Source organism: Bombina bombina, chromosome 7 (genome assembly GCF_027579735.1).
Source record: "Bombina bombina isolate aBomBom1 chromosome 7, aBomBom1.pri, whole genome shotgun sequence".
NCBI lineage: Eukaryota > Metazoa > Chordata > Amphibia > Anura > Bombinatoridae > Bombina > Bombina bombina.
Genome location: NC_069505.1, coordinates 490,853,797 through 490,879,027, shown reverse-complemented (window position 1 = coordinate 490,879,027; position 25,231 = coordinate 490,853,797). Strand labels below are relative to the sequence as shown.

Genomic DNA, 25,231 nt, shown 5'->3' with positions numbered 1-25,231 from the left:
GGTTTAGTCAGTGAAGAAAAAAAAAAATAATAAAAATGGTTATATATATATATATATATAATATATAAAGATATATATATATATATATTATATATATACACATATACATATATATACATACATACATACACACATTTTCTCCACACACATACATATACCTGTATACATGGGTAGAAAAAAAACAACACTCTATAATTTCCTAGTCAGGGAAGAAAGGTTACTAGTCCTGAGGGAAAACAGTTAGTAGTACACAGGGTATTATAAAAACATTTGTTTAACTAGTCCAGGGCTAGTTAAAGTGTTGTGCACATGCAATACATATTTGTATAAAAGTCCTCATGAGTATCCTAAAATTAATCTTCATAACTGTAATGTTTTTAAACAGGCATAATGAGTTTAACTTGACAAATCCAGGAGCCTGGGAGCCATCTGGCTCCTAGAATTATTTCCCTGGCTCCTAACTTTTTGGGTTATTTTCTCCATCTATCTATGTACAAATACCACTGCCTGGCTCCTAAATATTCTAACTGAATCCTAATTTTTAAACAGATTTGTCAAGCACTGGCTATATAATAAAATTAGATAAAAAATATTTAACATGCTACAAAATGTGCATACAACGTATATTTACTTGTAAAATCTGTAACATTGCCCACAGATGAAACACAAATGACTTTACCTCACAGACTACAAACACACACCTGTCTGCTGATCACAACACAATCCCCACTCTCTCCCACACTAGGGAGATTTAAAGTAATCACGTGTTGGGACTGCTAGTCATGTGACTGTCAGAGGCGTGGCCTGAAATACGGGCGGTAGTGAGCTGTTAGTGAGGGCGGAAGAGGCGCTTGTACCGCAGAGCGCAGTCTCGCCGAGCTGTCACCGGAGCTCAGTGACTTGGTCAGCACGGTGCTTATTTTAGTAGCGGGGATCGTCTCACTAGGCCTCTTATTACCGTTTTCTGCTGCACAGCGCAGCTAGTCTAGGGTGTGATCGCCCGTGTCTAAGCTTTAGGCAACACAGCGGCTGCGGCCTACTATCCCCAGTGATCGGGATGGACACATCTGGGAAAGAAAAAGAAGCCTTGCAGTTGCTGGCCGAGGCTGACAAGAAGGTCAAGTCATCCCAGTCATTCTTCTCTGGATTGTTTGGGTAAGAAATAATTATTAAGCGATTCTGTAAAATGGGGGATGTCGTGTAAATTTAGAGGGTAGGGAGCTGTGGGAGGGATTAGGAGACATATCACCATGGAGGAGGGAGAGGAACTCAAAGAGATTAGGGAAACATCAGCAGGGAGAGAAGCAGAGGGATTAGGGGTAACATCAGCAGGGAGGGGAGCCCAGGGGATTAGGGTAACATCAGCAGGGAGAAGAGCCTAGAGATTAGGGTAAACATCAGCAGGGAGAAGAGCCCAGGGATTAGGGTAACATCAGCAGGGAGAGAAGCAGAGGGATTAGGGTAACATCAGCAGGGAGAAGAGGCCAAGGGATTAGGGTAACATCAGCAGGGAGAAGAGCCCAGGGATATGGGTAACATCAGCAGGTTAGAAGAGCCCAGGGATTAGGGTAAGCATCAGCAGGGAGAAGAGCCCAGGGATTAAGGGGTAACATCAGCAGGTAGAAGAGCCCAGGGATTAGGGTAACATCAGCAGGGGAGAAGAGCCCAGGGATTTAGGGTAACATCAGCAGGTAGAAGAGCCCAGGGATTAGGGTAACATCAGCAGGGAGAAGAGCCCAGGGATTAGGGTAACATCAGCAGGGAGAAGAGCCCAGGGATTAGGGTAACATCAGCAGGTAGAGGAGCCCATGGATTAGGGGTAACATCAGAAGGTAGAAGAGCCCGGGATTAGGTGTAACATCAGCAGGGAGAGGAATCCAGGGGAAAAGGGAGAGATCAGCAGGAAGAAGGGAGATAAACCCTGGGAGGATTTAGGGAGACCTCAGCAGGAAGAGGAGAGGAACTCGGGAGATTAGAGAAACCTCAGCAGGAGGAAGAGAGAAACCCGGGGGATTAGGGAGACATCAGCAGGAAGAGGGGAGGGAACCTGGGGAATAGGAGAACCACAGCAGTAAGAGGAGAGGAACTCTGGGATTAGGGAGACCTCAGCAGGAAGAAGAGAGGAACTCAAGAGATTACGGAACCTCAGCAGGAAGAAAAGAGGATCTTGGGAGTATAGGGAGACTCAGCATGAAGAAGAGAAGAACCTGGGGGATTTGGGAGAAATCAGCAGGAAGAAGAGAGTAACCCAGGGGGATTTAGGGAGACCTCAACAGGAAGTGGAGAGTAACCAATGGGGATTAGGGTGATGGCAGGAAGAGGAGAGTAACCCAGGGGATTAGGGGAGACCTCAACAGGAAGAGGGAGAGTAACCCAGGGATTAGGGAGACAGCAGGAAGAGAAGAGGGGACAGTTGGGATTTGGGGGATAAATCAGATTGGTGACAAGACAGTGAGGACACATCACATATGGAGGGAAGAAGAGAGATTATCAAGAATCTGGTGGAAGAGAAAATAGACTGAGGGAAGGCATTGTTTGGAGAGGAAGAAGGACACCTAGGCTGTTAGAAGGAAGGAGACAGAAAAGAGGGGGGAGTGATCAGCTGAGGGAGAGGAAGTGGAAAAAGCCATGGTGGAGATATCAGCTGGAACTTGAGATAAGAGAGTGGGGACAGGAAGAGGAACCAATTGGAGTAGGGACACTTCAGCAGGAATATGAGAGAGAGCAGAAGCGAGTGGAGGACACAGCTGGAAGAGTAGAGGATCAGTGGGGAGTTGGGGGAAGACATCAGATGGGTGAGAAGACATATAATAAGAATGAGAGAAAGTGGAGGACACAGCTGATTGTGAAGAGGGAAGAGAAGGGTAGTAGTGGATAGGCAGCTAGAAGAGGAGATGTATCTGGGGGAGACATCAGATTGAAGAAAAAATTTAGTGAGGACAGAATAGGATGTGGGGACATAAACTGCTGAGTAGAGAAGAAGAGAAATTGTAGTGGGGTGGGGGAAGATAGCTGAAGATTATGTAGGGGGATCCATCTGATGACAAAGCAGGGAGAAAGGGGGGCTGAAAGATAGTGTTGACAGCATCAGTTATAGAGGAGATGGAGGGAAAAGGGGAGAGTGGGAGATTTTAGATGAAAGATTAGAGAGAGAGGGGGTACAGATTGGATTAGGTGAGACAAGGAATGGGACCTGCAGTAGGAAGACATCAGCTGCAATATGGAGAGAAAGGGAGAGCACTGAAAGAGGGTCATGAGGGAACATCCGTTATGAGAAGAGGGACAAAGTGTAGGGAAGTGGGTAGATGACAGCAGGAAGAGGTAATGGAGCAGAAGATATGAAGCTGTAGAGCCCTCACAGAAAGATAAGAGGGGGGGTCTGAGGTAACTTAGTTGTATGTGAGGAACACAAAGGGTGGTGGAGAAGATATATGGAATAGGAGATGCCAAGAAGGGTAGATGGGAAAGAATGTGGTAGACACAGGGAATAGACGGGGACACCAAATGAAAGTAGAGAGAGAAATTTACTAGTGGGTGTTGGGGGGAACATATGGGGGTAGAGTACAAAGTTAGAGTGGATCGAGAGAGAGGTACAACATCAGAGTACAGCGCCAAGGGTAAAGACGGGAAGGATCATGAGGGGAGTGGAAAACACATCTGTGGAAGATAAGGAGGGTGAGGAAAGTTGGAGAGAGAGGTCCTGTGAATGCATTTTGGTAGCAAGACATTGGTAGCCAAGGGTAGAGAAAATTTATAAATCAAGGGTAGGCGAAAAACATCAGATAAGACAGGACCTTAAGTTCTCATCTCAGTTTGTATTTAAGCGATCCTCCAAGGTGGAAGAAGCATGTGAGTTGTACACCCGGGCTGCCAACATGTTCAAGGATGGTGAAGAATTGGTAGTGGTAGGTGACTGCATTGGTATATGGCAAGAGAGCAGGGTATTGTGGGCTAATCAAGAGGCTATCTCTAGCATAGTTGCTTTGCACCTGCTTCTCTAACCTGATTTTGTCCGGCAACACCTCTAGTTAGAATGTATCATTATCATTTTAACATGGGCATTGGCATCATTAAAAATACTTCATCCTGTTTTCTATCCAGCGGCTGGCAATGCCTTTTTGCCAAGCAGCCCAGCTCCACCTGCAGGTTCAGAGCAAGCATGACGCAGCCACCAATTTTGTGGAAGCCGGCATCGGGCGTTCAAGAATCTGACCCCCAGGGTAAGAGGAACTCATAGGTTTGTGGTTGTACTAATTGGTATCCATTCAGCCTTACTGTAAATTTGGACTAAAAAATAACTGCATTGTCCGTTTATGGTGTCCTGTCTACCACTGTACTTCTTTCTCAATGTTGTACATTTTCTGTACTTTATTTTTCAGAGGCAATAAATTGTCTCTGCGAGCAATTGAAATCTACACAGATATGGTGAGCATATCTCTACGTTGTTGTTGTTGTTGTTTGTTTTATGTGTATTTATTTAGTACGCAGTCTTACTATTTTGTCATTGTTTACGTATTTTATTTCAACCTTGTTCTTGAAGTACCTTCTGCTTTTGCATGCTCTATTTGTGCGCGCTTGTATTCTCTTGCTATTGGGGGCCAACCTTCCTTGTGCACTCTTCTGCTGCCTATCTCTTGCTTTCTAGCTGACATTACCTTGTTTTCTTGACAACTTGCTTACTATGAGCTAGATTACAAATGGAGCGCTAATTTATTATAGCACCTGCCAACGTGCAAATGTCCCCGCTAGTGGGCACGGCGATAAATAACCAGCCATTACAAGTGGCTGGTTATTGCAACCGCAAGCTTGCGGTAGCAATTATCGCTCAGAAAAGAACCCGGAGATCTGATCTTCTGTTAAAGTGAATGTAAAGTTAACCCTATTTGTTCACCGGCATCGGGTAGAGTTTTAAAAATGAGGCAGAGTTTGTCATCAGTTTTTTTTTTTTTTTTTTTTAAATATTTATTTACTCACATTTTAACCTTTTTTAAAACCTCAGACGATAAGCGCAGCTCTCCCAGCCAATTTGATTGACAGATGACAATACTTAAAACAACTAATCCGTGTTCAGCCCCTTTGCAAAAACATCACGGCCCCGGGATTAGTTGTTTTAAAGTATTAAGTATTGTCATCTTTCAATCAATTTGACAATATGGCGATTAGGGATTATCTATCCTTTTTAAACAATACAAATTATGGAGGGTAGACTGTCCCCTTTAAAGGAATCGGAAACAACAAAATTGGTATGGATGGCCGTATGAAGGAGACCTCCAGTGGGGAAGCATATAGGATTGGCATTATGACAGATTGTATCCATATTGGACTGTAAAATAGGAAATTTTTTGTTTATACACCTTTTACAATATTTAAATAGTTGTAGTGAGGGGAAGTCGTCGGCAATGTCAAAAGAAAGAGAATCATCCCAGTGAAAGCACCCTGACCTCTGAGAAAATTTACAAATCTGGGCTACTAGAGTATCTTACTGAAAGATCTAGGGGGATAATGGGCATCCCTGTCTTCAATTGGAAAGAAAAAAAACTTGTATGAAGAGAGTGACATTCACCCGTACCCTGGCCTAAGGAAAAATAATAAATAGCTAGTATTCTATTTATAAATTATGATTAACCCTTTAATGACCCAGACCATTTTAAAATTTTCTTACCCCTTAAGGACAAAGGCTATTTTTACATTTTTTGCGGTGTTTGTTTTAGCTGTAATTTTCCTCTTACTCATTACTGTACCCACACATATATTATATACCGTTTTTCGTCGCCATTAAATGGACTTTCTAAGATACCATTATTTTCATCATATTTTATAATTTACTATAAAATATTTTTATAAAATATGAGGAAAAATGGAAAAAAACATACTTTTTCTAACTTTGACCCCCAAGACCTGTTACACATCTACAATCATCAAAAATACAGCCATGCTAAATAGTTTCTAAATGTTGTCCTGGAGTTTAGAAATACCCAATGTTTACATGTTCTTTGCTTTTTTTGCAAGTTATAGGGCAATAAGTACAAGTAGCAGCACTTTGCTATTACCAAACCACTTTTTTCAAAATTAGCGCTAGTTACATTGGGAACACTGATATCTGCAGGAATCCCTGAATATCCCTTGTCATGTACTATATTTTTTTTTAGAAGACATCCCAAAGTATTGATCTAGGCCCATTTTGGTATTATTCATGGCCACCATTTCACCGGCCAAATGCAATCAAATAAAAAAAAAAAGTTAACTTTTTCACAAATTTTGTCACAAACTTTAGGTTTCCCACTGAAATTATTTACAAACAGCTTTTGTGATTAAGGCACAAAATGGTTGTAAATGCTTCTTTGGGATCCCCTTTGGTTCAGAAATAGCAGACTTGTATGGCTTTGGGGTTGCTTTTTGGTAATTAGAAGGCCGCTAAATGCCGCTGCGCACCACACGTGTTTTAATTGATCGCAGCAGTGAAGGGGTTAAATAGGGAGCTTGTAGGGTTAATTTTAGCTTTAGTGTAGTAGACAACCCCAAGTATTGATCTAGGCCCATTTTGGTATATTTCATGCCACCATTTCACTGCCAAATGCGAGCAATAAAAAAACAAAAAAAAAAACTTTCACAATTTTAGGTTTCTCACTGAAAGTATTTACAAACAGCTTGTGCTATTATGGCACAAATATGGCGATTATGGCACAAATAAAAGGCTTTTTTTTTTTTTTTTTTTTTAATAAAAATATAATAATATTTTATGCTGTGATGGACCCCTGCCTTAGCCCCAACCTCCCTGATCCCCCTCCAGCTCTCTAACCCTCTCCCCTACCTAATTGCCGCCATCTTGGGTACTGGCAGCTGTCTGCCAGTACCCCAGTTTGCCCCAAAAACAAAAGTATTTTTTTTTTCTTTGCACTTTTTATTTTTTTCTGTAGTGTAGCAGCCCCCCACAATACCCCAATACCCCCTCCCAGATCCTTTTATATTTAATTTTTTTTTTAAATCTTTTTTCCCACCCTCTCCCTCCTCATTGGTGTCAGTGGCTAATGCGCGCGCACGCCCCCGCAGGCCCCCCCGCACGCTCCCGGCACCCGGCGTGCACATTGCACTTAAAGGAACCGGATGGGCCGCCCACCCGCCTCCCTGTTACGCTCCCACCCACCAACGAACGGCACCATTGCTACCGGTGCAGAGAGGGGCCACAGAGTGGCTCTCTCTGCATCAGAGTCTTCTAACAAGGTATTGCAGGATGCCTCCATATCGAGGCATCCACTGCAATACCCTGAGAGCTGCTGGAAGCGATTGCCATCGCTTCCATTACTCTGTTAGACAACTGATTACCAGGTACATCTATTGTCATTAACGGTTCGTTTTTGCATGACGTACCTGGTACGTCAGTTGTCATTAAGAGGTTACAACCCAAATTTAGACGGGGTAAACTGGCAATTCCTGTGGTCTACTCTGCTCAAAGTCCTATCTTGCTTTTTTACTCTTCACTCCGATTTGCATTTTAATTTTGTATTACTTTTCCAGTATGCTCTCTCTAGTACAATTACCTTTTTATCTCTTGTTGCATCACAATCACTGTATAGAAGTGAGCAGTAACCGCTCTTATTCGTTCCAATCTTGTTGGGTAGGGCCGCTTCACCATTGCTGCCAAGCATCACATCTCTATAGCCGAGATCTACGAGTCTGAATTGGTGGGATAATTGAGAAGGTAAAATGTATTAAACATTTGCTACAAGTGAGACCTGGCACTTTTTTTTCTCTTTTTTCATAGCTGTATTAGTCCAGTAGTTGAAATATAACAAGATCATTGCAGTATTCAGTTATACCTTTTTTTTTATTGGACTAACATTGCATAGTGAAACACAAGTCTGTCCCCATAGACCCCCTTCTTTCCAAGATATCAATGAACAAATTCCAGTATTGCTTAGAATTGCTTCAGACCTGAGGAAGAGATGTCTTGAAAGCTTGTCTTTTACTATGTATGCTAGTCTAATAAAAAGGGTATTACTGCAATACTTAATTTGTTATATTTGTATTGTTTTTTTTATGTTTTTGTTCATTTTCCATTATTTATGTATTGTTTACTTTTATTTTTGCGTTTATTTCCTCTTTTAATGTCTGCTCTATTGTTTATTTTCCATGTATTTTTTGTGTGTTTTTTTACAGTCCTTTTCATATTTCCTCTTCACATTTTTATTTTCTCTTTACATTTTTTTCCTTGCTTTTTACATTTTATAATTGTTTTATTTATAATTATTTACATTTTCCTTGTTTTTCCTTAGTTCTTTCTCCTCACATTCCTTGTATATCTCTTCCCTTTAGGCTATAGCACACTATGAGCAAGCAGCAGATTACTACAAAGGAGAAGAGTCCAACAGGTAAATCTTCTGCATTTGATTCAAATCAGTTTTAAAGAAATTTGCTTGTGGCCTGAATGTTATGAAAAATTGAGAAACACTCTGCCTCACTTTGTGTCCTATGTTTCACTCATAGCTCTGCTAACAAGTGTTTGTTGAAAGTTGCGATCTATTACCGCGCAGCTGGAGCAGTACCCCAAAAGCTGTGGAGATATATGAACAGGTAAACTAGAAGCTGTCCAAAGGAGGGCTACTAAAATGGTACATGGTCTAAAATATAAAACATACAAAGAAAGACTCTATGATCTAAATATTTATAGTTTAGAGGATAGAAGGGAAAGATGTGACATGATAGAAACCCTCAAAATATATGAAGGGGACTTAATAAAATAGAAGCTGAAAAGCATTTTTCACAAAAAAATAAATGCCAAAACAAGGGGGTCACAATCTAAAGTTAGAGGGTAGCAGATTCAGGAGAAATTTAAGGAAGCATTTTTTTAACAGAAAGGGTGGTGGATTTATGGAATAAAACTTCGATTTGAGGTGGTAAACAAAAGACTGTAAAGGAATTTAAAAATGCCTGGGACATAAGGCTATCCTAAGGAAAAAGTAACATGTAATAGGGTAGACCTTGATGGGACACTGCATAAGGCTATCCTAAGAAAAAGGTAACACGTAATATGGTAGACTTGATGAGACATACTTAAGGCTATCCTAAAGGAGAAAGTAACATGTATATGGGTAGACTTGAGAGACATGCATAAGGCTTATCCTAAGGAAAAAGTAACATGTAATATGGGTAGACTTGATGGGACATGTGTGACGAATCCAACCTGCTCAACGTCACAATAGAGGGGTGTGGACATGAAGGTGTTAATGGCACTCAGCTCTGGTTCCCTTATCCTTGCAAACTCTGCAAAAGGACCTTACAAGAGACACCCACATTAGCCCCCAGATCTTGTCCACACTGCTCCTAATTAACAATTTCCCTGCTGCCACCACCAACTTTTAAATTAAGGAGAGTTCTGGGGAACCCCTAAAAACTCACACTATTTAATACTTGGGTAACGTGCCTTTAACCTTGTCTCAACTGGAGTGTGAATTCGGATATTAGAGCTCAAAGACAGAATGAGATTTCTATGCGTTTAATAACAAAAATATCAATACAGGTTACACAGTGCAAAATTAATAAAGACATTCAAAATAACTTACAAATGCAAAGCTACAGTTCTTTAAAAACAAAATGGGACATGAAAAGATATTACACAATATCTTACTTATTATCAAATTCCTTTAGATATGTGGAGAGCTGCCTTTCCAGATGTTAGTCGCTTCAGTCCCCAGGGCAGTTCTGCCTAAAAAGTCTCTGTTGCATACTTATAAAACAAAATTCCTTTGTCTTGTCAAAGACAACGCCCGGGTTATAATTTACAACGAGTCTGGCCAATATAAAGAAGTCTTAGTTCCCACTATCAGTCTCCAAGGGGGAGGAGCGTACTGCATTCCTACACACAGTTACACTACTAAGAAGGTGGGGGGAGATCTCGGCTTACAGCCTTTTGAAAGCAGAGTTCACCACACACACAGAAAAAACAGTTCACCTTAACCCCTTCCAGGCTGAGACAATACCACCTCTGCTGAGTAGCCAATCCAGGCATTAACTACTCCACATGATTGTATCATGACACCTCCCATTTTTAAAATGGTGGAAATAAGGGGGTCAGCCCACGCTGATCCCCTATGTCAACCTAAATCTCAGTCTTTCCTCGTTTCATAAGACCAGACCTGCCCCTTTTCTGCACACTCTCTGCATTCATTTTCCCCCTGTAACAATTTGCATCAGCTGACACAATTTCTCTCGTGGAGGACATTTCCTTGCAGGATATCACATACTCCGCCTCACTCACAAAGGGATCCAGCACTCCCTCAGGGCAACTCACTAGGGGACCAAGATAAATTCTTGCTATGCTTAGGCCAGATACTCCACTGTTCACATCTACCCCAGTATGCTCTGTAGGAGTAGCCGGTTCATTAGTCACTGCTGCTACATCTCCCTCCCCCTCTTCTTCACATCTGCCATTCCTGTAGGAGGGGTTCACAGCCACACCCAGGGTCCCATCTTGTTTTACCCTCTGTAACAGGGCAGGATGTACTCTGACTCCTACACCAGCCATGCCATTCACTCCTCCTTGCATATGCAATGCTGGTTCTAGCACAGAAGGGTATACACATTCAGTCTGCCCTTCTGCCCAGCCCTGTTGCTCTCTCACATTCCCACACACTGCATCAGGCATCCCATTGTCACAATCAATGGCAGTATAACCCTTTTCACGGGTACAATACAGTACTCGTACAGGTTCAGATAAATCATCATTAACCCTAGGCTCTCCCTCCCAGTGCCCAGGTTCAATAGAAGCAACATTGTTACAAACATTTTCAATACATCCCTCTTCATCAGAACAAGACATTACTGGTGTACACAAAGGCAGAGCTGCATTAACCCTCAGCCCCCCCTCCCAGCAATCATGTTCAAGGGAATCATCCTTTATCCTTTGGTGGGATACCTCCAGCTCTGGTGCAGCTAGCAATGTGTCCATCCCCAGCCTTCCCTCTGGGTCCCCCAAAGTGTCACACAGTACCTCAGTTGGTGCAGGGCCCTCTACTGGCCCTTCCGGGTTGCAGGTGTTGTCTTCTGGGGCGTACTGACAAAGCATCCGGCCCAAATCATCGCCCAGCAAAACATCAACAGGGATATCCGCAGAAATCCCCACCTCCTGCAAACCCTTTCCCACACCCCAATCAAGGTACACTCGTGCCACAGGCACTGCGGGGCAAACTCCCCCAATTCCTTGAATGGATACAGTCCTTCCTGGTATAATGTTCTCCGGCTTTACCATTTCAGGATGCACCAGGTAACCGAAGCTCCACTATCCCTGAGTCCTTTTGCCACCTGGTCACCCACAGATAACCTCTGTAGGTTATCTCTCCGCTTTTGCCTTGGGAACCCACCCATAAACAAAACCGATACTGGTTCCCCAGCCACATTCCCACCCTCAGGCTTCTTCTTTCCTGGGCAGGTGGTACTCAGATGCCCCATCTGGTTACAAGAGAAACACCGGCGTGTATCCCCCTGTCCCGGTGTGGCCCCCTGCCCCTCTGGCTGTAGGGTGTAGATGAGATGGTCTTCTCTGCTACCTTGTTTACTCTTTTCCACTTAGGAGACACAGCTTGGATAGCTGCCGGCCTTGTTTCAGGTGCTCTGTTGGCGTAATCATTAGCCAGATCTGCAGCCTCTGCCACTGTTTTGGGCTTCCTGTCCAGAATCCATACTCTGGACTTTTAGGCCCTCATTACATTGCTTAAAAGCAGACCTTAGCTGTGCAACATATTCTGTGCAGCTGTCATCTGCACTTTGGTGAAGACTCTGAAATTTTTTCCTGTAGAATTCCGGAGTGAGGTTAAAACTTTTTAGTAAGGCTGTTTTTACGGCCTCATAGTCCTGGTCATCCTCCACTGGAAGTGAAGCAAATACATCCAGTGCTTTACCCTTCAGGCGAGGAGCTAAATAGCGAATCCATTGCTCTGGGGGCAGCTGATACTGCTTGCATACCTTCTCAAAGCCTCTCAGAAAAACATCCAAGTCAGTGTCTCTTTCCAACATTGGAAAATACTCCAGACGGGGCATCTCTGTTGCAGTCTCCCCTCGTTCACTGGTTTGGGGAGACAGGCTGGTTCTGTTCCTCTGCATAACTTCCAGCTCATGTCTCCGTTGAGCATCCTTTCTCTCTCTCTCTCTCTCTCTCTCTCTCTCTCTCTCTTTCTTTCTTTCTTTCTTTCTTTCTTTCTTTTTCTCTCTCTCTCGCTCTTTCTTTCTTTCTTTCTCTCTCTTTCTTTCTTTCTCTCTTCTCTCTCTCTCTCTCTTTCTTTCTCTCTCTCCTCTCTTTCTCTCTCTTCTCTCTTCTCTCTCTCTCTTTCTCTCCCCCTCCCTCTCTCTCTTTCTCTCTCTCTCTTTCTCTCTCTCTTTTTCTCTCTCTCTTTTTCTCTCTCTTTTTCTCTCTCTTTTTTCTCTCTCGCTTTTTCTCTCTCTTTTTTCTCTCTCTTTTTTCTCTCTCTTTTTCTCTCTCTTTTTCTCTCTCTTTTTCTCTCTCTTTTTCTCTCTCTTTTTCTCTCTCTTTTTCTCTCTCTTTTTCTCTCTCTTTTTCTCTCTCTTTTTCTCTCTCTTTTTCTCTCTCTTTTTCTCTCTCTTTTTCTCTCTCTTTTTCTCTCTCTTTTTCTCTCTCTTTTTATCTCGATTTTTCTCTCTCAGGTTCTCTCTCTTTTTCTATCTCGGGTTCTCTCTCTTTTTCTCTCTCTTTTTCCTCTCTCTTTTTCTCTCTCTTTTTCTCTCTCTTTTTCTCTCTCTTTTTCTCCTCTCTTTTTCTCTCTCTTTTTCTCGCTCTTTTTCTCTCTCTTTTTCTCTCTCTTTTCTCTCTCTTTTTCTCTCTCTTTTTCTCTCTCTTTTTCTCTCTCTTTTTCTCTCTCTTTTCTCTCTCTCTTTTTCTCTCTCTTTTTCTCTCTCTTTTTCTCTCTCTTCTTTCTCTCTCTTTTTCTCTCTCTTTTTCTCTCTCTTTTTCTCTCTCTTTTTCTCTCTCTTTTTCTCTCTCTTTTTCTCTCTCTTTTTCTCTCTCTTTTTCTCTCTCTTTTTCTCTCTCTTTTTCTCTCTCTTTTTTCTCTCTCTTTTTCTCTCTCTTTTTCTCTCTCTTTTTCTCTCTCTTTTTCTCTCCTCTTTTTCTCTCTCTTTTTCCTCTCTCTTTTTCTCTTCTCTCTCTTTTTCTCTCTCTTTTTCTCTCTCTTTTTCTCTCTCTTTTTCTCTCTCTTTTTCTCTCTCTTTTTTCTCTCTTCTCTTCTTTTTCTCTCTCTTTTTCTCTCTCTTTTTCTCTCTCTTTTTTCTCTCTCTTTTTCTCTCTCTTTTTCTCTCTCTTTTTCTCTCTCTTTTTCTCTCCTTCTTTTTCTCTCTCTTTTTCTCTCTCTTTTTCTCTCTCTTTTTCTCTCTCTTTTTCTCTCTCTTTTTTCTCTCTCTTTTTCTCTCTCTTTTTCTCTCTCTTTTTCTCTCTCTCTTTTTCCTCTCTCTTTTCTCTCTCTCTTTTTCTCTCTCTTTTTCTCTCTCTTTTTCTCTCTCTTTTTCTCTCTCTTTTTCTCTCTCTTTTTCTCTCTCTTTTTCTCTCTCTTTTTTCTCTCTCTTTTTCTCTCTCTTTTTCTCTCTCTTTTTCTCTCTCTTTTTCTCTCTCTTTTTCTCTCTCTTTTTCTCTCTCTTTTTCTCTCTCTTTTTCTCTCTCTTTTTCTCTCTCTTTTTCTCTCTCTTTCTCTCTCTCTTTTTCTCTCTCTTTTTCTCTCTCTTTTTCTCTCTCTTTTTCTCTCTCTTTTTCTCTCTCTTTTTCTCTCTCTTTTTCTCTCTCTTTTTCTCTCTCTTTTTTCTCTCTCTTTTTCTCTCTCTTTTTCTCTCTCTTTTTCTCTCTCTTTTTCTCTCTCTTTTTCTCTCTCTTTTTCTCTCTCTTTTTCTCTTTTTTTTTCTCTCTTTTTTTCTCTCTCTTTTTCTCTCTCTTTTTCTCTCTCTTTTTCTCTCTCTTTTTCTCTCTCTTTTTCTCTCTCTTTTTCTCTCTCTTTTTCTCTCTCTTTTTCTCTCTCTTTTTCTCTCTCTTTTTCTCTCTCTTTTTCTCTCTCTTTTTCTCTCTCTTTTTCTCTCTCTTTTTCTCTCTCTTTTTCTCTCTCTTTTTTCTCTCTCTTTTTCTCTCTCTTTTTCTCTCTCTTTATGTCTCTCTCTTTTTCTCTCTCTTTTTTCTCTCTCTTTTTCTCTCTCTTTTTCTCTCTCTTTTTCTCTCCTCTTTTATCTCTCTCTTTTTCTCTCTCTTTTTCTCTCTCTTTTTCTCTCTCTTTTTCTCTCTCTTTTTCTCTCTCTTTTTCTCTTCTTTTTCTCTCTCTTTTTCTCTCTCTTTTTCTCTCTCTTTTTCTCTCTCTTTTTCTCTCTCTTTTTCTCTCTCTTTTTCTCTCTCTTTTTCTCTCTCTTTTTCTCTCTCTTTTCTCTCTCTTTTTCTCTCTCTTTTTCTCTCTCTTTTTTCTCTCTCTCTTTTCTCTCTCTTTTCTCTCTCTCTTTTTCTCTCTCTTTTTCTCTCTCTTTTTCTCTCTCTTTTTCTCTCTCTTTTTCTCTCTCTTTTTCTCTCTCTTTTTCTCTCTCTCTTTTTCTCTCTCTTTTTCTCTCTCTGTTTCTCTCTCTTTATCTCTCTCTATTTCTCTCTCTTTTTCTCTCTCTTTTTCTCTCTCTTTTTCTCTCTCTTTTTCTCTCTCTTTTTCTCTCTCTTTTTCTCTCTCTTTTTCTCTCTCTTTTTCTCTCTCTTTTTCTCTCTCTTTTTCTCTCTCTTTTTCTCTCTCTTTTTCTCTCTCTTTTTCTCTCTCTTTTTCTCTCTCTTTTTCTCTCTCTTTTTCTCTCTCTCTTTTCTCTCTCTTTTTCTCTCTCTTTTTCTCTCTCTTTTTCTCTCTCTTTTTCTCTCTCTTTTTTCTCTCTCTTTTTCTCTCTCTTTTTCTCTCTCTTTTTCTCTCTCTTTTTTCTCTCTCTTTTTCTCTCTCTTTTTCTCTCTCTTTTTCTCTCTCTTTTTCTCTCTCTTTTTCTCTCTCTTTTTCTCTCTCTTTTTCTCTCTCTTTTTCTCTCTCTTTTTCTCTCTCTTTTTCTCTCTCTTTTTCTCTCTCTTTTTCTCTCTCTTTTTCTCTCTCTTTTTCTCTCTCTTTTTCTCTCTCTTTTTCTCTCTCTTTTTCTCTCTCTTTTTCTCTCTCTTTTTCTCTCTCTTTTTCTCTCTCTTTTTCTCTCTCTTTTTCTCTCTCTTTTTCTCTCTCTTTTTCTCTCTCTTTTTCTCTCTCTTTTTCTCTCTCTTTTTCTCTCTCTTTTTCTCTCTCTTTTTCTCTCTCTTTTTCTCTCTCTTTTTCTCTCTCTCTTTTTCTCTCTCTTTTTCTCTCTCTTTTTCTCTCTCTTTTTCTCTCTCTTTTTCTCTCTCTTTTTCTCTCTCTTTTTCTCTCTCTTTTTTCTCTCTCTTTTTCTCTCTCTTTTTCTCTCTCTTTTTCTCTCTCTTTTTCTCTCTCTTTTTCTCTCTCTTTTTCTCTCTCTTTTTCTCTCTCTTTTTCTCTCTCTTTTTCTCTCTCTTTTTCTCTCTCTTTTTCTCTCTCTTTTTCTCTCTCTTTTTCTCTCTCTTTTTCTCTCTCTTTTTCTCTCTCTTTTTCTCTCTCTTTTTCTCTCTCTTTTTCTCTCTCTTTTTCTCTCTCTTTTTCTCTCTCTTTTTCTCTCTCTTTTTCTCTCTCTTTTTCTCTCTCTTTTTCTCTCTCTTTTTCTCTCTCTTTTTCTCTCTCTTTTTCTCTCTCTTTTTCTCTCTCTTTTTCTCTCTCTTTTTCTCTCTCTTTTTCTCTCTCTTTTTCTCTCTCTTTTTCTCTCTCTTTTTCTCTCTCTTTTTCTCTCTCTTTTTCTCTCTCTTTTTCTCTCTCTTTTTCTCTCTCTTTTTCTCTCTCTTTTTCTCTCTCTTTTTCTCTCTCTTTTTCTCTCTCTTTTTCTCTCTCTTTTTCTCTCTCTTTTTCTCTCTCTTTTTCTCTCTCTTTTTCTCTCTCTTTCTCTCTCTCTTTTTCTCTCTCTTTTTTCTCTCTCTTTTTCTCTCTCTTTTTCTCTCTCTTTTTCTCTCTCTTTTTCTCTCTCTTTTTCTCTCTCTTTTTCTCTCTCTTTTTCTCTCTCTTTTTCTCTCTCTTTTTCTCTCTCTTTTTCTCTCTCTTTTTCTCTCTCTTTTTCTCTCTCTTTTTCTCTCTCTTTTTCTCTCTCTCTTTTTCTCTCTCTTTTTCTCTCTCTTTTTCTCTCTCTTTTTCTCTCTCTTTTTCTCTCTCTTTTTCTCTCTCTTTTTCTCTCTCTTTTTCTCTCTCTTTTTCTCTCTCTTTTTCTCTCTCTTTTTCTCTCTCTTTTTCTCTCTCTTTTTCTCTCTCTTTTTCTCTCTCTTTTTTCTCTCTCTTTTTCTCTCTCTTTTTCTCTCTCTTTTTCTCTCTCTCTCTCTCTTTTTCTCTCTCTTTTTCTCTCTCTTTTTCTCTCTCTTTTTCTCTCTCTTTTTCTCTCTCTTTTTCTCTCTCTTTTTCTCTCTCTTTTTCTCTCTCTTTTTCTCTCTCTTTTTCTCTCTCTTTTTCTCTCTCTTTTTCTCTCTCTTTTTCTCTCTCTTTTTCTCTCTCTTTTTCTCTCTCTTTTTCTCTCTCTTTTTCTCTCTCTTTTCTCTCTCTTTTTCTCTCTCTTTTTCTCTCTCTTTTTCTCTCTCTTTTTCTCTCTCTTTTTCTCTCTCTTTTTCTCTCTCTTTTTCTCTCTCTTTTTCTCTCTCTTTTTCTCTCTCTTTTTCTCTCTCTTTTTCTCTCTCTTTTTCTCTCTCTTTTTCTCTCTCTTTTTCTCTCTCTTTTTCTCTCTCTTTTTCTCTCTCTTTCTTCTTGAAACTTGAGGATCAATTCCATTCTCAGTTTAGGATCAGCATCCCCCAAGTACCTGAGTGCTGTTTGTAGCTCAGACTCCTTTGCACTCTCAGGGGTAACCGTAGTAGGTATTATCTCCTGGGTTACCAGTTCCACAGTAACCCTCTCTGTGCCTGTTTCCTGCTCTGCTGGAAGGTCATCTGCATGCTGCAGTTCCTGGACCAACTGCTCCTTTGTTTTGCCAGAAGTTGCAATGGCTCTCTCCTGACAAATTAGCTCCAGGGATTCTTTCGGCATATTTCTATATGCTTCCATAATGAGAGTAGCAACGAACAAACAAGAGGAAGGGAAAAAGAACTGCTTCTTTGCACTGTAATGTCTCTGCAATTAGGCACTGAGTTCTGTCTTTGGGAAATTACACAAAAACATGTAATTTCTTTTAGTACTATACAAATAGCACTAAAAAACTCTAAATATCCCCACCGCTGCCAGCCAGTTTGTGACAAATCCAACCTGCTCAACGTCACAATAGAGGGGTGTGGGCATGAAGGGGTTAATGGCACACAGCTCTGGTTCCCTTATCCTTGCAACTCTGCAAAAGGACCTTAAAAGAGACACCACATTAGCCCCCAGATCTTGTCCACACTGCTCTAATTAACAATTTCCCTGCTGCCACCACCAAAACTTTTAAATTAAAGGGGAGTTCTGGGAACCCCTAAAAACTCACACTATTTAATACTTGGGTAACGTGCCTTTAACCTTGTCTCAACAGGAGTGTGAATTCGGATATTAAAGCCCAAAGACAGAATGAGATTTCTATGCGTTTAATAACAAAAATATCAATACAGGTTACACAGTGCAAAATTATAAAGACATTCAAAATAACATACAAATGCAAAGCTACATTTCTTTAAAAACAAAATGGGACATGAAAAGAATTACACAATATCTTACTTATTATCAAATTCCTTTAGATATGTGGAGAGCTGCAATTCCAGATGTTAGTCGCTTCAGTCCCCAGGGCAGTTCTGCCTAAAAAAAGTCTCTGTTGCATACTTTAAAACAAAATTCCTTTGTCTTGTCAAAGACAACGCCTGGGTTATAATTTACAATGAGTCTGGCCAATAAAAAGAAGTCTTAGCTCCCACTATCAGTCTCCAAGGGGAGGAGCGTACTGCATTCCTACACACAGTTACACTACTAAGAAGGGGGGGGAAGATCTCAGCTTACAGCCTTCTGAAAGCAGAGTTCACACACACAGAAAAAACAGTTCACCTTAACCCCTTCCAGGCTGAGACAATACCACCTCTGCTGATTAGCCAATCCAGGCATCAACTATTCCACATGATTGTATCATGACAACATGCATAAGGCTATCCTAAGGAAAAAGTAACGTAATATGGGTAGACTTGATGGGCCTTTTTGGTTCTTATCTACCGTCAAATTCTATGTTTAGGTCCTTTTATTACATAATACATTCTCTTGACAGTAGCTACAAAAAAGTTTTTCAAGCTTTTTAATTCATTACTTAATTTTTTTTTCAAGGTCGGTACTAATGCCATGGACAGCCCACTGCTGAAATACAGCGCCAAAGATTACTTCTTCAAAGCTGCTCTGTGCCATTTCTGCATTGATATGCTTAATGCCAAGGTAAACTGGCCCATAAAGCAAATTGTTCAACGCACACATGAGGTTTATACAATAAAAATGTATCACAATAATTAAAAAGTAACACAAAAACGTAATAAAGTGTAGATATAAAAATGTGTTTATCAAATGTAGAAAACCTTATTCTGACCATAAAATTGATTGAACATCAAGTCAAAGAGTCCTCTGATTAAATCAATTAAAGCATGAGCCTCCTTGAAAAAAGCTAAAATAATTTAGCGAAATGTACATCGGAGTGGAGTATCAGAAACGGACTGATCACAAGGAGGGGTGAATACTTTGAACGACAATGGCTTTATACTCGCTGTGTAAAAGGTGATCCCATCTGTAAGGACAGCTATACACAATAGTGTGTTAAAATTGCCAATTGCTGCAAACCCTTAGTGAATTATGTTCTGATTCTGTTTTTAATAAATTGGAATGTTGTATGCGTTTATACTAGAGCTGGTTTAAGCTCTTTGACACGCGAGTAGAATTGACTCAGGTGTGGGATTTGTGCACATATATTCCCTCAGCTTTACGCTATGGCTGTTCTTTTTGAGGAATTCTTCTGTGGACCATTTGAAATAAAGACTGCTTTATTGATTTAAAGGGATAGGAAAGTCAAAATTTAAACTTGCATGATTCAGACAGAGCATGTAATTTTAAGACACTTTTAAATTCGCTTCTGTTTTCAAATGTGCTTCATTCTCTGAGTATCCCCTTCTGAAAAAGAATACGCAAATATCCTACACTAGTGGGAGCTACCTGCTGATTGGTGCCTGCACACATTTGTCTCTTCTGATTGGCTAACTAGATGAGCTCAGCTAGCTGCCAGTAGGGCAATGCTGTTCCTTCAACAAAGGATAACAAGAGAATGAAGCGAATTTGATAATATAAGTAATTTGGAAAGTTGTTTAAAATTGTATGTTCTATCCAAATCATGAAATGAAATGTTGGGGTTTCCTGTCCCTTTAATCAGAGGACTGTTTGACTTGATGTTAGATCAATTTTATGGTCGGTATAAAATGTACTACATTTTAAAGGACCAATCAACAAATGCAAGATAACAAGACAATGCAATAGCACTTAGTCTGAACTTCAAATGAGTAGTAGATTTTTTTTATAACAAATTTCAAAGTTAAGTATATTTCCACTCCCCTTGTACCATGTGATAGCAATCAGCCAATCACAAATGCATATACGTATAGTCTGTGAATTCTTGCACATGCTCAGTAGGATCTGGTGACTCAAAACGTGTAAATATAAAAGACTCTGCACATTTATTTTAATGGAAGTAAATTGGAAAGTTGTTTAAAATTACATGCTGTATCTGAATCATGTAAATTTAATTTAACCTGAGTGTCCCTTTTAATAAACACATTTTTATATATTCACACTCATGAGGTTTAGTGACATCAGATGTTTTTAATTATGTGTCTTCCTTTCCTAGCTGGCGGTCCAGAAATACGAAGACATGTTCCCGGCTTTTTCTGACTCCAGAGAATGCAAATTATTGAAGGTACAAAAAAAAATAAAAAAAATTGAAAGCTATATTACAACAAAAATTGCTGGATCCTGGAGGTCGTACAACTGCTGAAAAAGGCATGGCTCCTAAAATTGTAAATCTGGTTCCAATAGTTTGGATTTTTCTATATATGACCAGTAGAGCGTTGCTGCTCATTCAACAAAGAATAACAAGAGAATAAAGCAAGTAAATTGGATGCTCTGTCCGAATCATAAAAGATTTTGGGGTTTCGTGTCCCCTTAAAAGGGACATAAAATGACATAATATAGTTGTGTATTTGTTTGTAAAATATTGTCATAGTCAGCACCGTTTTTGGATACTTACTGCTTTGGATTTTTAGTGTTAACAAGTAGTGCACAAATATCTGGATTTACTGAGCTATTAGTGTGTTGCACTTTAAAAATAATAAATCCAAAGCCGAATGCCTTTGGCTGTGGCCATCTCGGCACTAGCATGAACTGCTCCCTTTTTTAAGATCATTCCACCACTGCGAGGGTTGGTGAAAAAAACACGTTTGCACTTGTGAAGTTTAGATCATAGAACCATTAGCTTTCGAAAATTGTCTTTTATTTCAAATTGTTGTGAAAGAAGTCATTTTTATCAGTTTTTTGTTTGTTTGTTTTTTACAATTTACAGAAGCTGCTTGAAGCTCACGAGGAGCAAAATTTGGACAGTTACACAGATGCTGTAAGTTTTTAGTTTGTGCAGAGAAGATGTAAGAGTCTAATTGTAATTTAGTATCACTCTTATCTTAAATTGGGATGTTATGTCCTGTTATAAGGATATTACAATCTAGAGGTATAATAGGACACTCTACCCATGACGTTTATAATCTAGTTGTATAATGGGAGATTCTGTCCTGAGAATTTTACAATCTGCTGTTATAACGGGAGACCCTGACCCAATGAGCTTATGATCTAGTTGTGTAATGAAAGATCCTGTCCAAGGAGCTTACAGTCTATTGTTCAATGGAGTGACCTTGGGTCAAAAAACGTAGTCTGGTCGCAAGAAGCTTAGAATTTAGTGGTAGATTGTGATACCTTTTTTTTTTTTCTTTCATTTGATGAAGATACCTATGGAGGTCTTGAAAGTTTCTGGAATTCAAAACCTTGATTTTTGTGTGTTCTTTTAATGGTATCACAATCTACTAAAAGGGACATTCTTTGTGGGATCAATACAGCAATTACCCTTTTTCTATTACAATCTAGTGATTTAATAGTAGATACAATCTAGTGGTATACAGGGAGGCCCTGACTGAAATAGCTGACACTATAGGGCACTGGTTTTCAAATCTGTCCTCAGGACTCCATAACAGGCCAGAATTTCAAGATTACCTTGAGTAAGAGCAGGTTAATAACCATGTTTACTAATCGGCTGATTATTTCACCTGTGCTTTAGTTCAGATATCCTCAAAATCTGTCCTGTTAGAGAGTCCCGAGGACTGGTTTGAAAACCAGTGCTCTAGGGCTATACTGGGATGCCCTGTCTCAAGGAGATTACCATCTAGTAATATAATAAGAGACCTTGTCCCATAGTGGAGACATTGTCCTTGTTAGCTTACAATCTAGTGGTATAAAGGTAGACCCTGTCGCAAGGAGCTTACAGCTATGTAAGTTGACACTGTTTTACTGCATATTGATAATGTAACTCTTTTGTCCTTTACCTTTTCAGGTGAAAGAGTTTGACTCTATTTCCCGCCTGGACCAATGGCTCACTACAATGCTTCTCCGTATTAAGAAAACCATTCAGGGCGAGGAGGAGGATTTGCGTTAACCTTCCCTGCTGCTGGAGCCCTCCTTTGAAAATGTTACAGAGAGGCATCCTACTGCTGAAACCCAATTTACAACATTAGAACCAAGATGATGTCATCAATAGATCCTACATCCTATTGTGTTGGCATAATGTCCAAGACCCTTTATTACAGAATCTTTCAATGTCACAACAATTTGGATTAAAATATTGAATTTCCTGTCACTTCCTTCCCCCCGCCCCCCCACAAAATTACACTATGGCTTTATTGCATGTATTTAGCATTTAACAGGCGCAGCCTAACTGTGATTTAGCGCAGTGGTTTACAATTGCCTTTGTCTTAAATATGGATACCTATTGTGGGGGTTGAAGGATTTTACATAGAAGGGGTTGCACGGAATTTAAGAAAATAAAGGGATCTTTATCTTGTAAACACATTTAAATAAATTACAGAGCCAACTTTTTACACTTGTTTACCCCCACTGTAAGACCAAATATTTCTTTTTTTTTTTATATATTGAGCTTGAATAGATCGGCTTTACAAGGGTGGATCTCTGTAAGCCTGTACTATTTAGGAACCATGTATCCTATAAAAAGAATCTGAATATATTTTATGTTAACCCTTACGGGGAATCAGGGTTTTGGAGAAAAAAAAAATCCATTGTTATTTATTTATGATGCTAGATTAGAGTGCATAGTATTTACGCTTTGTTTCTAGAGAAATGTAACACTAACTAGCAATCATGTGGGAGAAAATAAAATGAAGTATAATCAGTTGTATTGGGAGAGAAAGAAAGATATTTTTTTTCTATTAAGACTAACATTTTGAGAAAATGCTGTGTGATCTATGCTCTTTTCACCAGCTCGCTGTCAATAAGGACAATTATTATCATTAAAACGTATTGCTTGTGTAGTCTTGATCTTTAGGCTGTACTCCTTCTGTGGCTATTATTTTTTTTTTTATTGCTTGCCAAGGGGGTGCGTTTTAATCTTTGGCAATCTCTACTCTGACATGTTAAATAAAAAAGTTCTATTGTATTGTGTATCATCTCATAAACGCCACCGCATCAAATAAAGCGGATGGGATCATTTATGTGTGCTTTTTTTATTACACATTTTTCTGTATATCCTTTTTAGCTCTTTTTAGTCTGTGAAATCATTGGTATTTTTACGAACACAAGAGATGTGGTTAAACAGGAGTAAACTCTGGAGTGTTTTTGTAACGTATTATGCAGACAGATTGAAAAGTAAAGTTTTTTTAATTTTTATTTATTTAAATCTAACTGGGTTTTCTAACTATAATCAAATATTTTTGTGAAGAGTGTATCTGGCCTGTGTTTAGCATTCGTGGTCCTGTAACTGTTTTAAAGGGATACTAAACCCACATGTTTATTTTCATAATTCGGATAGAGCAGCAATTTACTTCTATTATCAATTTTTATTCGTTCTCTTGCTATCTTTATTTGAAAAAACAGGAATAAAAGCTTTGGAGCCGGACCATTTTAGGTTGAGAAAATGGGTTGCGCTTGCTGATTGGATGGCCAAATTCAGGCACCAATCCAGGGTACTGAACAAAAAATAGGCCAGCTCCAAAGCTTTCATTCCTGCCTTTTCAAATAAAGATAGCAAGAGAACAAAGAAAATTTGATAATAGGAGTGAATTAGAAAGTTGCTTAAAATTGCATGCTCTATCTGAATCATGAAAGAAAAACATTTGGGTTTACTATCCCTTTAAATAATACATTCAAACAAAAGATATGTAATAGAAGTCAATGGCAGAAACAAAATGTTAAATGAATTGAATTTACTTAACCTAGTATAGTCTTTTAATAATCGCCTCTCTGCACTCATACTTCTTTTTACGTTATAGTTTAATCCCTAAAATTTGCTGTCTGCAACAACTGCAGTGTTTTTTTCTCCTCCTACTTGTCATCTGGCAGTAGGTGAATCCCAAGAGTCCTGTGTGCGCAATTTATTTTAACTTGTGTGCAAGTTAAAATCAATAGCCCATCTCTGATAGGCTGTACCACCTAGTGATAACTAGTATGTTATGGGGCAGCTGGTGCAGAGGGGGGTTATACTGCCAACTTCAGGGTGTTAAATTGCACCTTAAAGGGACAGTCAAGTCCAAAATAAACTTTCATGTTTCACAAAGGGCATGTCATTTTAAACAACTTTCCAATTTACTTTTATCACCAATTTTGCTGTGTTCTCTTGTTATTCTTAGTTGAAAGCTAAACCTAGGTAGGCTCATGCTAATTTCTTAGACCTTGAAGGTCGCCTCTTATCTGAATGCATTTGACAGTTTTCAAGCTCCGCCCCACAATCCATTTCCTGTCTGTTTAGCTTATGACGTATAGAGTTTTCCCATCCGCTCTATACGTGCCTATAATGCTCGTGCCCGGACAAGATAACCACTGAGCATGCGCAAAACATTGACGACGGTACACAATGCGCATGCGTTAATGCTTGTTATAAACAAGCCTGCTACGTATTGCTGCTGAAAATTTTTGGTCAGTAAGCATGCGCTAAATGGGGCCGAGCTTGGTTTTCCAGGGAGAGGAAGGAATCTAACGCATGCGCAGAGCTTAGAAGATATCGGTGACGTCAAATGACTGCCGCCTAACGGCCAGGAAGTCAATTGGCTGTTCTGAAAACGTGACCAGCAGGATAAAAATAAATAAATATAACGGGTTGAATTGTACGCTTCTTAGATTGCAACTGTTGATAAATCTACCCCATAGAATCACCTTGACAATTGCTTTGCCATGTAAATATTTTTACAAAAGGAATGCTAGCATTTCAATATTATATATGAATATTACATTCGAATAATGATTCCTATGAATTTACATTGAATTCTATTTGATGTAGAAAAAGGAATGTAAAATTGTTGAATGTGGAGCTAAATTTGTCCAATCGCATTGAAATAATTTGCTGTTCCTAATCATAGCTGCAAATATGAAGTATACCTTTGTAGCAAGGAGGTTCAATCGTCAGTGGCGTCTCCGGCATTTAAAGTGACATGAAACCAATCATTTTTCTTTCATAATTCAGAAAGAGCATGTGATTTTAAACAACTTTCCAATTTACTTATATTATTTCATTTGCTTTCTTCTTTTGTTATCCTTTGCTGGAAGATTTATCTAGGTAAGCTCAGGAGCAGCAAAGAACCTAGGTTCTAGTTACTGATTGGTGGCTGCATATATATATATACTGATTGTCATTGGCTCATCCATGTGTTCAGTTAGAAACCAGTAGTGCATTGCTGCGCCTTCAACAAATGATACCAAGAGAATGAAACAAATTTGATAAAGTAAACTGGAAAGTTGTTTAAAATTGTATGCTCTACCTAAATCGTGAAAGAAAATGTTTGGGTTTCATGTCCCTTTAATGATTGGGGGGCACTTCCTCCACCCACCAGCAATGCTTTTGTCAATGGACATTAAATGGATGTAAAACCCAAAATGTATTTTTGATGATTTAGAGCATGCAATTTTAGCATACC

General features: G+C 39.2%; 1 protein-coding gene across 1 annotated transcript; it reads left to right on the top strand.

The window, feature by feature from the left end:
* The first annotated feature begins 827 nt into the window (after positions 1-827).
* Positions 828-22,814, top strand: NAPA (NSF attachment protein alpha). Its single transcript, XM_053721628.1, is given in 17 exon segments — positions 828-1,155; position 1,213; positions 3,825-3,902; positions 4,102-4,191; positions 4,193-4,220; positions 4,380-4,391; positions 4,394-4,425; positions 7,620-7,688; positions 7,691-7,699; positions 8,314-8,369; positions 8,485-8,521; positions 8,523-8,543; positions 8,545-8,571; positions 18,345-18,449; positions 19,900-19,968; positions 20,611-20,661; positions 21,646-22,814. Coding segments are annotated over 17 exon segments (885 nt in total). The 5' UTR covers positions 828-1,057; the 3' UTR covers positions 21,748-22,814.
* The last annotated feature ends 2,417 nt before the right edge of the window (positions 22,815-25,231 follow it).